Source organism: Panthera onca, chromosome A3, assembly GCF_046562875.1.
Source record: "Panthera onca isolate mPanOnc1 chromosome A3, mPanOnc1 haplotype 2, whole genome shotgun sequence".
Taxonomy (NCBI): Eukaryota; Metazoa; Chordata; class Mammalia; order Carnivora; family Felidae; genus Panthera; species Panthera onca.
In genome coordinates this window covers 24,923,724-24,938,235 of record NC_138341.1, presented here as the reverse complement: position 1 = coordinate 24,938,235, position 14,512 = coordinate 24,923,724, and the positions used below count along the sequence as shown (strand labels likewise).

The window sequence follows — 14,512 nt, the reverse complement described above, 5'->3', positions numbered from 1 at the left end:
GGCTGGGGACAGCTGGGTGAAGTGCCTGGAGTTGTCCTGGAACGGGGACACTCACTCCCTCCATGGCCCTGCAAAGAGTTCTGTGCTGCTGGCTTGTGTTGGGGGAGGTCCCTGCGTCCTCCCAGATACGGGTACTTAGCTGCCCAGCTTGGAGCCCAGATGTGGGGAAAGGGCAGGCCAGCTTGGTGCCTCTACCTGGGAAGGGTCTGAGCCTGGGTGCACCTCTCCTGGTGAATGTGAGACGGCCAGTTATTTGTAGAGAAGGTAGTGGGAACAGGTTTAGTGAGGCAATTACCCCTCCCACACAAGCCGGGCTGAGGTGTTTGCAAACCTGCACGCCTTTGTTTGCCTCTTGGCATCTCCACCAGGAAACTGGCAGTTTCTGAAGGGCCGACAGGTCTCTCAAAGCACAGGACTCTGTACATTTATGGCTGTTGAGCAAATAAATCCACTTCCACTTTGTGGGCCTGTTCTCTGGGGGGACTTATTCGTCAATGTGAAAAGCAATGATACAGGAACAATGACCAAAGTATGCAAATGCAGTAGAAATCTGGGGACAGTTGCACAGAGAGGGTGCTGAGGGTAATCCTGCAGACTTCCAGTAGGGAAAACCTGGGGGCTCCCTGGGGCTCCTTGACCCATGGGAGCCCCTTCAGGAACTCTCACAATCCTTGTGTCTGCTGGGAGTTCCCCAAATTCTCCCTAGATATTGCAGCACTACAGAATCCTCTCGCAAACCCCTTTCTGTGGCTGCCACGCGCTCTGTGTGTTAGAGGTTGGGGCACGACTGGGCTCCAAGTAACAGTACCCAAGACAAGGGACCTGGGGTCTTCTAGAATCAGTTTGTGAGTTAGCCCAGGAGTGGACAAAGGTCGGAGTAACACATCTTGCATCCGGTAGAGCGCGTGGCTGGACTCGAACCTGGAGCCCAGAATGCCCTACTGCTGAGAGAGGACATGTCACAATGAATGCTTTATTATGTTTCTAAAAGGGTCCTCTAACAAATGTATCTTTTTGTTTGTTTGTTTATAACCTGTTACTACAACACTGCTAGTTGGGACTAGGATGGCTGACTATTTGATGTAAGGATCCTGAGCCTTTATTTATGTTTATCTTTTCCTGCATTTTGCTTGTACATTTATTGCCTGTCTTGTCAGTTACATATATGCCCCTTTGACATCTGCCTTCCTGATAGCAATCAAACCTGAAGAATGAGGGGAACTTTTCTAACTCGGATTTTAAGCACCTGTTTAAGAATTAACCTCTAGCCCTCAAAGACGAAATGAGTGATGTCTTGGGTACCACTTGGGGACACAGAGGAATGAAAGATGCTCATGGCTTTTCTCCCTCTTGCCTAAGGATATATTAGAGGGTAAATCAGAACCTCACTTCATCCTGGAAGGTGCAAGCAGATTTGACATCCAACAAGGAGAGGCCGGTAAGGACTCAACGTCTTTCCTCCTGGCCCTGGATCAGGGCAGACAGCCTGAAGTCAGCCTCCAGGTAGGGACAGACAGAAGGAGGTGCCCACCCAGACCCACAGATTTCTACCCCAGCTTCTGAGGATGCAAGGTCGGCACCCTTGGTGCTGTGTGGATGGACTGTTCACACTGGCAACAAGATTTCCTGTAACTTCAGCTCTGGGCAGCTCTAGAAAGATGCGAATCAGAGGCAGGTTGTCCCAACAACCCTGCTGAGGCCGGGCTAGGGCTCACTTTTAGTTTTTTTTTTAAGTTTATTTATTTATTTTGAGAGAGTGCACATGTAAGCAGGAGAGGGGCAGACAGCGGGAGACAGAGAATCCCAAGCAGGCTCCTGCACTATCTATGCAGAGCTTGAGGTGGGGCTCGAACCCATGAACCCTGAGATCATGACTTGAGCTGAAATCAAGAGTCAGTCACTTAACTGAGTAAGCTACCCAGGCACTCCTGGATGGGGCTCTCTTGACTTCCCTCACCATCACCATCCCCCCCCCCATCCCTTTTTACCTTCCTCATAGCCACCCCAACTCCCATCACCCCTACCCCCACATCATCACCACCTCCTTCTCTGTCTTGCTTGGAACTGGCCCCAGTGAACCCTTCCCCAGTTCTCCTCTCTCAGGCAGAAAAGGAATGTATTATTCAGAAGAAGGTGTATGGATTCTGGTGACAAAGACCCACGAAATGTGTGGAGTGGGGCTTCCAGATGTGTTCAGTAGACCTCTCATGGCTTCCGTCCCCTCACAGGAGATTGCTGGTTCCTGGCAGCACTGGGCTCCTTGACACAAAACCCACAGCACTTGCAGAAGATCCTGATGGACCAAAGCTTTTCATGCCACTACGCAGGGATCTTCCGTTTCCGGGTATGTGCACCACTGGGACACTTCTCACCTAGGTTCTCTGTGAGCACAGGCAGGCGAGTATCTTGAATATTCTCATGGTCTGCTAGCCTACAATGGAAGACTCACCTGTGTGTTAGTTACTTTGCGTACCTCTAAGAAAGGATTTGAGCTCAAGGTCTGGCAGCACGTGGGAGAGCTGGGAGTTAAAACGTTTTCATGTAAACAAATAAAAAGAAATAGCAGAAACACTTAGCCCAAAAAAAAAAAAAAAGTCATTAATCAAGAACCCTGCACATCATAGAGCTTTTGTCTGTGTTGATTCCTGTGCTGTATCTTGCTATTTTGATTACAGTAGCTGTAGAGTAAGTTGCAACATCTTGCAGAGTAAGTTTTCCTTCCTTATTCATTGTTCTTTCCTCAAAAATATCTTGGTAATTCCTGCGCTTTTATTCTTTGATGAGAATTTTAAAATCATTGTGTCTAATTAAAAAGAAAAGGCACTCTGTGATGCAGAGTGGAGTAGCATTAAATGTATGTATTTATTTGGAAACATTACACTTTTATTATTTTAATTATTCCTTTCCAGAAACATGGTATATCTTTCTATTCATTCAGAACTAGTTTTATGCCCTTCAATAAAATGTTATAGCTATGCTTCCACATTGGTGTCACACCCTTCTTGTTAAACGTATTCTCAAATATTTTACAATTTTGCAGCCAATGTGAATGAGATTTCCCCCTCATTTCATTTTTTTTAATGTTTATTCATTTTTGAGAGAGAGACAGAGTGTGAACAGGGGAGGGACAGAGAGAGAGAGAGAGACAGAATCTGAAGCAGGCTCCAGGCTCTGAGCTGTCAGCACAGAGCCCAATGCGGGGCTCGAACTCCTGAACTGTGAGATCATGACCTAAGCCAGTCAGCCCACTCAATAGACTAAGCCACCCAGGCACCCCCCTCATTTCTACCTAGATGTTGCTGGTAAGAGGAAAGCCACTCCTTACTAAATACTAAATTGTATCTAGCCACCTTACCAAATTCCTTAATTAGTTCCAATTTTTTTTTTCTTTAGTAGAGTCTGGATTTTTTAGTTAATGAATATTCTCTGCAAATAAAGATAATTTTGTCACTACTTTTATTAGTTATAGAACTTACTTTGCCCTTTGTCCTTGTCCCATTAGTTAGAAGTTTGCAATTTTGAATAAGAGTGACAAGAATAAAGTCCTGCCTTTTCCTGATTTTAGTGATGTTTTCTCCTGGTGTGCCATTGTTTTAATGCACTGTGGGATTCAATTTGCTAAAAATGTTATTAGAATTTTTGCATCTATATCACATGTAGAATTGGTTTTTAGTTGTTGTTTTTACCATGTTTGAGTTATGTTGGCTTTTTAAAATGAACCCACTGAGTTTTGCATATCTTGATCTGAAATAATTTGAACAATGGTTGTTAATCATGGATTATCTGATATTTGAAAGTAAAATAGACAATAGTTAAAAGATCTGGAACTACTTCCTTTTTCAACATGATTTCTTTTACTCTTCCAATGTGTTCAACAGCTATTAAAATGCTTGTGTCTCTTATTTCTTCTGGGGTTAATCTTGAAATTTTTTTTTTTTTTTTTTTTTTTTTTTTTTTTTTTGCCAGGAAAACCAACTATTACTTCTCTCAGACCAAATTTATTGCCCAAAATTTGCTTATGTGATTGTCTGAAAATTCACTTAATTTCTTCTAATCTATGGTTAAATCCACTTTATCAATCCCTGTGCTATGTTTTTGTTTTTCCTTTTCTTCATAATACAGGTTTTCTTAGCCAAAGCAATCTGTTTATTGGTTTTTGAACAAATCAACCTTTGATTTTCATTATTCTGTTTTTCTTTTGGAGTTTTGTTTTCTATATAACTAATTTCAATTTATTTTTATTAAGTACTGTTTACTTTCTGTTAATTTTATTTTTTTTTTTGTTTTCTGAAACTGTACACTTTTCTGTCTTTTTGTTTAATAATGAAAACTTTTAAAACCATAAATTTTTATATGAGATATCTACTTATAGGTTTTGATATAAAATGTCTTTTATTAATTTTAAGGCAATGTACTTTTAGTTTTGATTAAGCTTTGGTTATAGTTTATATTCTATTTATTAAACTATGATCAGAGAATATTCATAAAATCTCTACATTTGGAGAAATTATTAAAATTTTATTCATGGCCAAATCTACAACAATTTTTGCAAATGCTTCATGGACATATGAGAAGAATATCCAGTGATCAGAGGTTTTACATATGAAGTCAGATTTCTGATTTGCAGATTGTTGTGTCTGCAGTTAACTTTTTTTATCTTGACTTCATTTTTGTCTGCTTGATTTGTCAAATTCTAAAAGAGGTGAATTGAATTTCTTCCCCAAAGTTATACCTTGGAACGTCCTTCTTATGTTTTCAGATGTTTTAGCTTTAACCTTTTCCTGTTTTATTCTGTGGTGCCCAAAGGTTTATGTTCTTGCTATCTGCTTGTTGGAATAAAGCTCACACAATATCACTCTTTATTGTGTTTAATGTGTTGGGCTTTGGATTCTTCTCTATCTGATGCTCATATTGCTAATTCAGCTTCCTGTTATTTACATTTTTCTGTTCTATCTTTGTTCATCTGTTCCTTATCAATTTCACTTCCATATTTCTATAAATATACTTTTATAAAAGTATATTTTAAACTCCTTGCTCACCATTGTTTCTTTCACCCTTCATTTCCCCTTATCTTATTTCCCCTTGTTCTAATTTCATCCTCATTAGGTAGTAGTTCCTTGAATAATTTCCTCTGATCACATGAGTATTTTTCACTTGCCCTTGCCTAAGAATGATATGTCAGTTGGGTTTGAGATTCTTGGATCACATTTCCTTTCCTCAAGAGTCTGTAAAAATTATTTCTTTGTCTTATAGCTTCCAATGTTGCAGAAGAAAAATCCAATGTCAATCTATGCTTTTGGCTTTGTATGCAACATGTTCTTTCAAGTTTATAAGAGGTACTTTCTCTCTCTCCTTGGTGTTCAGAAATTTCTCTGAAGTATGCCCAGATGTGTGCCTTTTTGAAACTAATCTTGGCTGGAATTCATTGAGCCCTTTCATTCTGAAGACTTTACTCCTTTTTCTGCTCAGCTAAATTTCCCTTCATTTTTTTCTGGGTGTCCTCCTTTACTTTGTATTCTCTTCCTAAAGTCCAACTAATTGCATACTAGGTCTTCTAACAAGTTTCCAGGTGATGCTCATCCTGGTGGTCCAAGGATCTGACTAAGGAGTGAGCTAGAAGATGCAAGTTTTACTGTCTGAGCTCACCTTAGACTGCCAGTGTTGGTAGTAACAGGTAGTTAGGAGAAACTGAGGCACAAGCAGGACACTCTTTGCCCTTCTGAATGGTGAGAAAGTTCCACAATTCTCCAGAAACAGCTGAGGTATTGAACTTGGCACTGCTTTCTGGAAAGAGCCCAGTGCCCAGGCAACATGGCTACTTTGCTCAAAATATTTCTGGCTTCCGTCTGACACCTGGGTGTTGACAAAATGACACCAGCATGCTTCTCAGACGGTCCAGACACTATTCAGATGCCAGCCCTACTCAAGTAGAGGTGAACCAGGAAATGCAGATTGGTGACCTCATTCTTGACCATTTGCATCCTTTCTGGGAACAATGATCTTATCTGGTGTTCCCTTTGTATAAGGAGAGCAAGTTTGGTCAGCATTACTCATGTGGGAATATTGGGGTGAAGGTGAATTCTAAGGGAGAACCAACCAGAGGAGCTCATTCAAGCCAGGACTACTCATTCCAGTCTATGCTGCACCAGGCACTATCCAAGGTCCTGAAAGAAGCTATTGAAAAATAGTTACTACTTTCAAAACTGATCTCACTTTCACAATATCATCAGATCCCAATCACAGCCCTATGAGGAAGTTCATACTTTACCACCACTTGACAGATAAGGAAACTGATACCCAGAGAATTCAGTGTCTTACCCAACGTCTATTGCTCAGGTAACTAAAGGTAAAACCAGTATTCAAGCACAGTTCCAGTAACTGGCCACTCTCTACTACATTTGCTATCCAGTTAAACCCCAAATTCAGATCAGGCTCTTTTTCCAGTACCCCACTTCTAGCTTTCCTTGGTGTGCCAAACATATTTCATGACCTTCCTCCTAGTAACACCCCTGTTGGCTTTTAACCTCACCTGTCTACACATTTTACTGCAGTAGGGACACAAATCCACAGCTGTGCTGGAACCAGCTGCAGTGCACTGAGTTCACTAATGACCATGAAAACATCTTCTTTGCTTTGTCTCCACTGACATCTCTGTCTCAGTCTCCTCTACTGTGAAGTGCATCCTCAGCTGGATGAAACAGCCCAACATCTGGGACACCCAGATGTGGAAAAAGCCATGTGGATGGCTTCCCATCACTGCCAAGCAGATGATAGATCACATCCACCCAGCTTTACTCTGAGCCCACCTGTCATAGGCTTGCCTTCATCAAGACTCAAGCCTGAAGCTGGAAGCCCTGCTGCTTATCCAGCACAGGGCAGACCAGCCAAGAAACTCCCAAAGGCTGGCTTTGTTATGAATTTTCCTCATTTGGTCATGTCCCCAGGTGAACCATTAAGAGTTGAACACTGAAGATTAAAGCAGTCTGTTTTGGAGAGAACCATCTGGTTCATTTGTGCTCTTAGCAGTAGCAGTGCTAGCCAGTTTGATTTCTGCTACTCTGATGGCAGGACTATCTTCACATGAGCTGAGGAAGGCCAGAGCGAGGCTCTCACTGCTCAGTCCTCCAGAGCAATCTTCATCATTTGGCCTCTGGGCCTTTGCCCACACTGTCCTTGCCATCTGGGATGCCTTTCCTACCTCCTTGCCACCTGCTTAAATCCTGCTGGCTCCCTCAAGCCTTTAGCCCCTGGTAGGCTTTCCTGTCCCCCATTACAATACTCGGTATCTACCATTCTCCTTGTTATTCAGCAACTGTTCCCTGTGTTGCCCTTTTGTGCCCAAGATATACTTGGAGAGTCTCCTGTGTGTCTGAAGCTCATAAAGGACCCGCCAAAGTGAGGCCAGAGTTAGTAGCAAAGTCAAACAAAAACCCAAGTCTCTTTCCTCTCAGCATGTATTTTCTTTGACTCACTTGGCCTGTGACTCATCTGTCAAGTGAAGTCGACATGCCAGGCCCCTGTCCACTGACCTCAGCTGGGATTTTGTTCTGGATAGAGTTTGTTGTTATACTGGGGAGGTTATGTGGTGACAGTGGTTATTGTTTGGCATGGGTCAGGGGTCCTGGAGCTCCCTTCTGCCGCAGCTCTACTAAGGCATATATTCATCTCTCTTCTAGTTTTGGCAGTGTGGCCAGTGGGTTGAAGTGGTGGTTGATGATCGCCTGCCTATCCTCAACAGGGAATATCTCTTTGTGCATCCTCGCAACAACAACCAAGAGTTTTGGCCCTGCCTGCTGGAGAAAGCTTATGCCAAGTAAGGATGGCCCACCCCTCAGCACAGGGCCTCAATGCTGGCCTTACCTGCCCAGCTGCTTGTCCTGATGGATGCTCCACAGCAGCTGGCCCCAGGACTTTTGGCAGCTCTGCTGAATGACATGATTCCCTGGGAGCATCAGAGCCTTTACCACCTAGCTGGGCATCCTTCATAAACAATCACTGTATGCAAGGCTCTGTTGGAGCCACGGGAGGAACCCAGAGGCACTCAACAAGGAGTGGGCAGGGCAAGGCTGGACAGAGATATGTACTAACAACACTATTATTTCAAGGGCTGGGATAAGAGCCCAAATAAAATATAATATCAGGTCAAAGTCTGATCAGAGGACAGAGAAAGAAAACAATCGACTTTCTGACTCATAGAGTCAGGCTTAGACTTTATAGAGGACATGGCATTGAGTGAGGCCTTGAAGGATGGGTAGAATTTCAGCAAGGAGAAAGGGGACATGTTGGAAGTTATTCCCAACTATTGGAAGGATTTAAGCAGAGACCTAGGGGCAGGACAGTTCAAAATGAGGTGGGGCAGTTGGGGGCCTGGAATGACCACTATGAGATTGTATCTGTGTGGGGGGGACAGGGCAGGAATTGCTGTTTATTATATGGTTCAAGAACCATGATTCAAAGACTACCTTCTAGTGTTAACAAGCTCAATGACTTATAAACACCCCAATTCATACGTTTTATTTAGCCTCTTTGAGTTGCATCTATTCAGACAATGTTTATTAGGCATTTAACCATAGGCCAGGCACTGTGCTTGGAACTAGGATAAAGACTCTGAGACTGGCTTCAATAGGTGTGAGCAAAACTGTATGTTGTATAGAAGATGTCACTGTCATAGAGACCTACACAAGTGAGGGACACATCAGAGCTAGAAATCAATGCTAGGGGACAAAAGGACCATCACTTTCAGGAGCAAATGAATTACTGGAGTGTCATAGAATCGGGTTCCCCAAAGATCACCATGACCCACCACGTTTTACAGATTGGGAAGCCAAAATTCCAAATAGTGATGTAATGGTAGTCACTAGCTGGAATCTGCTGGGGTTTTCAGTTATTTGACCCAGGCACGTCAGTTAGGAAGACTGAAGACCCTGCTGAGTTCAGTCCTACGCCATGAGGATGCCAACAACCCCACAGACCACCCCAGTCCCTACCCTTCTGGAGGTTACAATCTGAACAGCCATGCATATCAAGAGGTTTTTTTTTTTTTTTTTTTTTTTTGCATTCTTTTTGTCAAGCCTACTTGTGAAAAACTAAAGCTGTTGCTCATTTCCAGTGTCAAGAAGAGCTGTTCATTAGCATTTGAGAATGAATCCGAGATAACAGCCAAGGTTGTTGAACCAATCCATATGTTTGGGGAGGTTAATTTGTTTCTAAGTGACTTACGCAAACACTGCCATTTCTTTCCACTGTGGATTCAGCCCTCCCCACTTCAGGGCTTTGCTTTTCCCTTATGTGAAAAGGGGAGCATGCCAGTTCACTTGGAGAATTAGAAACCTTGTGGAATGAAATGATGACTTTGACCCCATTTTGTTAACAGTCAACCTAGAGCAATCATTCAGCTTGAAAAGAAAATGGGAAAGTGGACCCAGAATCCACATTCTACTGCCTAAAGAAATCTAGTGAGGATAAAATGTTTCAAACTAGTAAGCTGTTTAAAAGCTTTCCCCTCCAACCAAAGAAGGAAATCATAGAATGCAGGAGTGAGCACAATAGAATTTGAGCTATCCGAGCTGGAGGGGACCTCTGTCAGTCTCGAGCCCTACCTCCTTCTTTGAAAGATGAGGAAACTGAGGCTCAGAACACTGAAATGAGCAGCCCAAGGTCAAGTGTTCCACTTGTTGTGTGCTTTTCCATCATCCCTTGAGGCTGTCAGTTCTATAGGAAAAAGATTTGTCTCTTTGCTTCTTTGGGACTCAGTGTCTGGCACACAATTACCACAGCACAAACATGGAGAACGCATTCGTCCAGATGGAGATGACCCTCCTTCCCTCCCCCGCCAAGAATGTAGGCCAGTGAACACATGCATTCTAAACTTTCAACTCTCCTTGCAACTGAGGAGTCTGGAAACGAATCGGTTGAGTCAGATCTATGTTGGCAAGGTTTTGTCCCCAGAAGTCATAAAATAGGAGATTGTGGGACAAGATCTGATAGGCTGCATATCATCCTGTATGGAATCTTGGCAATTAAGAGCCACAGCATCTCAGCATCCTTTCTGGTTCTGATTTAGATGTCTAAATTCATCCCTCTTTCCTAGCATTGCTGGGCAGATAGACATTTCCCCCAAATGAAGCTGAAGCACAGAGACGAGAACAAGACGCTCTCAGAATTCCTGGGCTCAGGTGACAAGGTGTAATGACAGGTGTGGTGAACACAGTTCTATCTTTCTTCCCTTTCTGTTTCCTGTCAGCAAAGGGGGCTAAGAATAGTTGCCATGTTTCTGAAGCATCAGCAGTCTTCGTGAGCTCATGTTTGTGAAGCAGAGAGATAACTCCTTGTCAAAATACCCAGCTTCTGCTGAGACAGGCTTTGTGGACATGGTGGAGAGACAGTGAGAGAGGGGCAGCTGGCCTCCCCATGCATTGAGTATCTCTGTGGCAACTGTAGGTTGGTGTAAGTATAAGGTATCAGAGGAGGCCCATAGACACCAAAGCAGTGGGCCAATGTATCAGGACAGGGCCTGGGCTGCTTTTCTGGAATGGCTCTGATGCAGCCCTGTTTAAAGCCAGAGAGGGCTCTTGAGGGCATCTAGATGGGGCTGTTGCAGTGTGGGAGGTGACACTGGTGGGTTCTAGAATGGGCTCCAGAACCCCAGTCTTTGTGAACTTCCAGTACCTTCAGCAAAGCCCCTCCTAATCTAGGACCCAGAGCCAGAATACATGTGGGGAATCAAGAGTCAGGCATTCAGCCCCAACTAGACATGACCCTTTGATAATGGTCATTGAATTTGACTTTGAATTGAATAAGGTCATTGAATAAGACTTTGAATTTGACTAAGTAAATACCCCAAAGAGTCTAGGGAGATAGGAAGATAAGATTAAGAACCAGTTTTAACGAGTTGAGATCAATCTGTTGCATGGCAGTTTCTGTAGAAGGGCCCTTCTGTGTATCCAGAGCTTTCTTTTATAAAAAGACTCTTTTAAGCTCTCCGTGGCATTTGTGCCTGGGACGTTGTCCTGCTTTGACTGGCTACTTGACATGTATTTGCTGAAGCGAACTTATGTGAATTCTGAGTGACGCCCAATGGCAGAGGCGGAGATATAGTGAGATAAGAGGGTCTGGAGGACCCCACAAGCCTACCCAGTCAACCTTACTGTTTCCAAGTGAAGGACCAGGAAGGGAAGGCTGAAGGCCCCCTGGAGGAGCAGCAGGGAAGATCTCAGACCCAGACCCCCTCCCTGATTCACAGGACGAGAAAGAAAGCCATGGTCAGAGATTCCCCACATTGCCACCAGCTTGTGAGGGGCTTGGCCTTGGCTTATCCCTCCAGGGACAGAAGAGAAGGTCTCTGGTGAGAAGACTGAGTGACAGGGGCAGTGGTGAGGAAGTCTCCCACTGGGCAGCTCTGAGACCAGAAGGCAGGGTCTTCTCCCCACTCCCTGCCTGGCCTCAGCTCCATGTCCTTTGTGGGTTTGCATTGCCTGTATTTTAGGGTTCCCTGGGAGCCTTTTCGGTTGACCCCATTGACAGGAACTTGAGTTCTCAAAACAATTCTGCCCTTGTCTGGAGTGCTTCAGTGGTCCATCTAGCCTCTCTTCCAGGAGCACCATCACTGGCTCCCTTCCACCATGCTTTTTTGGCTCGGGGATTCTTCCTCCTTGGAATGCCCATCCCACTGTCCTTACCTGGATAAACTCAGAGGTGTGTTCCTCCCCAAGCTCTCCCTGGGCCCTCAGGCATTTCTTCTCTGTTCCAAGATGATCCACTCACTCTCATAGCAAACAGAACCCCAAGGGCAGAAAGTAGACATTCTAAGGGAAATGTCCCCATGGCAGAGGGCTGTTGCAAAGAAGTAACAGTTGTGGAGGTAGAAGCAGAGCGAGGGTGGCCTTGCTGTGCCTGATAGTGATGTAACAAGCATGCATTCTGCAAGCCAGATACTTTCTGCATGTCATCCATGCAAGAACTGGCAGAAGGGGCACAGCAGCCCATCGAGGCATGGACTGTTACATGCCCACTCCCCAATGAGCAAGGGGAGCTTTAGAAAGTCTCAGCTTCCTGCCCAGGATTGAGAGCTCATGAGAGGGGAAGACAGGAGTTGAACCCGAGTGGTTTGGCTCTTGAATTTGGAATCTGTCAGCCTCTCTAGTGAGTGACTGGGGCTACTCAGGTTTGGGGGATAATGGGGAGGAAGTGAAATGAGGTGATAACCCTGGTCAGGGGCAGAAACCCCACACAAGAGTGGGAAGAAGTGCTTTACAGAACATGTACGAGGGTTCCAGGTGGCTTGCTTTGAAGTCATGTTATGTAGGACTTGTCCTCACCTGTGTTACCTTCAGTCAAGTTGACTAACATCCCTGATGATCCTGGGATGAGTGGGTTAGTCCTGAGAGTAGGAATTCTGGACCATGCTTCACACTACGTGAGAACAGAGGCTGCATGTGGCCACAGCAGGCATCAGGGTCATTGGCTGAGCTCTTGGAGGGCAGGGACAGGGGGTTGCCCATCTTTGAACAGCCTGTGCCTAGCACAGTATCCCTCACATGAGTACTTACCACTATCATTAAACTGAACAGGAAACAGTGGACATTCATCACCAGAATATCCAGTGTTTATTGAGGGCTTGCCACATGCCAGGTTAAATAACTTGTCCAAGGTTAAGCGGTTAAATATAAGGAGAGGTTGGGATTCAGCCCCTGCCCTGTGGCTCCAGCACCTGCACTTCTGACCTCTGCACAATACTGCTGCTTGTGAGGCTGCCCAGCCTCAGCTGAGCAGGGGAAGGACAGTGGCACTTTGCTGGAAACGCCATCTTAGTGAATGGAAGGCAGATGGCCCTAGTGCAGGTGCAGATCAGGCATTCCTTCTCTGGGTAATATGCGGATGTCAGGTGGGCAACCTCCCTGCCTGGCGCATCTCACCAAAGTTGCCACAGGGGCGGTTGTGACTTTCCCCCTCCCAGGTTTCGTGGGTCCTATCTCAACCTGCACTACGGCTTCCTTCCTGATGCCCTGGTGGACCTCACAGGAGGGGTGGTCACTGGCATCGACCTGCACTCCTTTCCTTCTGACCTGGTGATGATGCTGAAGACAGCAGCCAAGGCAGGCTCCCTGGTGACCTGCGGCACCCCGGCCTCGGTGAGTAGACTCCCGACACTAGGTGGAGCCCTTCCTCGCCCAGGAATGTCCAGCCACCAACCCATTCAGGTAGTCAGGGGCATGGCCAAGCAGACATCACAGAGCATGGAGACCATCCTTCACTGAGGCCGCCTGATTGAATCCTCACAGCAGCCTTCCCTCTGAGAGAGGGGTTGCAGAATTCACTTATAGAAGAGGAAAATGGGCTCAGAGAAGCCAAGTAAAATACTCACCATCACACAGCCAGCAAGTGGCTGATCAGGGTTCAGATGCTGCTGCCTGACTCCAAAGCCTTTACCTAGTGCTTTCATGTGAGCAGTGGGGTCTGGAGTGACTGGGCCGCTCTTTGATTCTCACCGGCTCCAAAGACAGCATCCCAAGGTCAGTGTGTCCCATTTTGAAAAGCTTGGGTGATCCTCCAAATTATTTCGGAGTCTATTCAGAGGCAGCCAGCCCCCTATCCGTGAGGATGTTTCCTTTACCCTGTAAACACATGAGCTTTGAGTCGCACACCCCCAATCTGAAATGCCACCTGAAAACTAATATGCATTTTGCATCCCAGTTAGTTACTCATGGCACAGGGGTGGTGGGTATTCCCAACTCCCCCAGAATGCCCCACTGACGTGTTTTGTGCTGTGTGTCATTGGTGACCAGTGACTGGAGGAGCACACAGTCCAGGTCAGCCTTGGGACTCAGTGGGGTTCTGTCAGTAATGGGGCAGTTTCCTGAGGTACGAAATGCTTGGGGCCTCAACCACCCAGCAGCCTTCAAACTCTGCCTCTCTAGAAAAGAGTTCCAAGAACATATGCCGTTCCAGTGTGAGTCAGTGGGATGCTTTTCATCCCGCCACAGCTTAGCTGCTGATTGAATTGTGCTTTTCTATTTTTCTGAAGAGCCTGTGAATGCTTAATGCTTGGTCTGCTTTCGTCCTTTGAAGCCGACAGGTGAGGCCAGGAGAATGGAAGATGGCCTGGTGAGTCAGCATGCCTACACAGTGACCGGAGCCGAGTGGGTAAGGCTTCCAGGGTTTGAGCCCTGTTTTCTTGCTCCTCTAAGCAGGGGTCAGCATCACATGCCTTCAGCAAGCTCAATGTGGACAGCCTCAAATATTCCTTCTATTCATCCAGAAACTCTGGTGCCCGGCATCTTTATCCCCAGATGCCTACTAGCGATCTTGCCATTCTTGACCTGATCTCAGGCAGGCTGAGTGTCTAGCTAGACTGTGGGATTAGCCCCAAAAGAAAACAGAATGAGCCACCCAATTGACTGGGGCAAGTTTTGCTCTGAAAGGGTTTTATTTGTTATGTGCCAACTAAACTGCTACCATAAAGACACTCCAAAATACAGGGGCTCAAACGAGGTTCATTTCTCTCTGAGGTAAG

The 14,512-nt window shown here is 45.4% G+C and overlaps 1 protein-coding gene across 1 annotated transcript in view; it reads left to right on the top strand.

Annotated features, from left to right (window-relative positions):
• Positions 1–14,512, top strand: part of CAPN13 (calpain 13) — an 83,478-nt gene that overhangs the window by 29,726 nt on the left and 39,240 nt on the right. Inside the window, exons 3-7 of the mRNA XM_060652057.3 lie at positions 1,360–1,438; positions 2,229–2,344; positions 7,677–7,813; positions 12,956–13,130; positions 14,068–14,142. Of these exons, the coding sequence (XP_060508040.3) occupies positions 1,360–1,438; positions 2,229–2,344; positions 7,677–7,813; positions 12,956–13,130; positions 14,068–14,142 (582 nt within the window). The remainder of the gene's footprint in view (positions 1–1,359; positions 1,439–2,228; positions 2,345–7,676; positions 7,814–12,955; positions 13,131–14,067; positions 14,143–14,512) is intronic.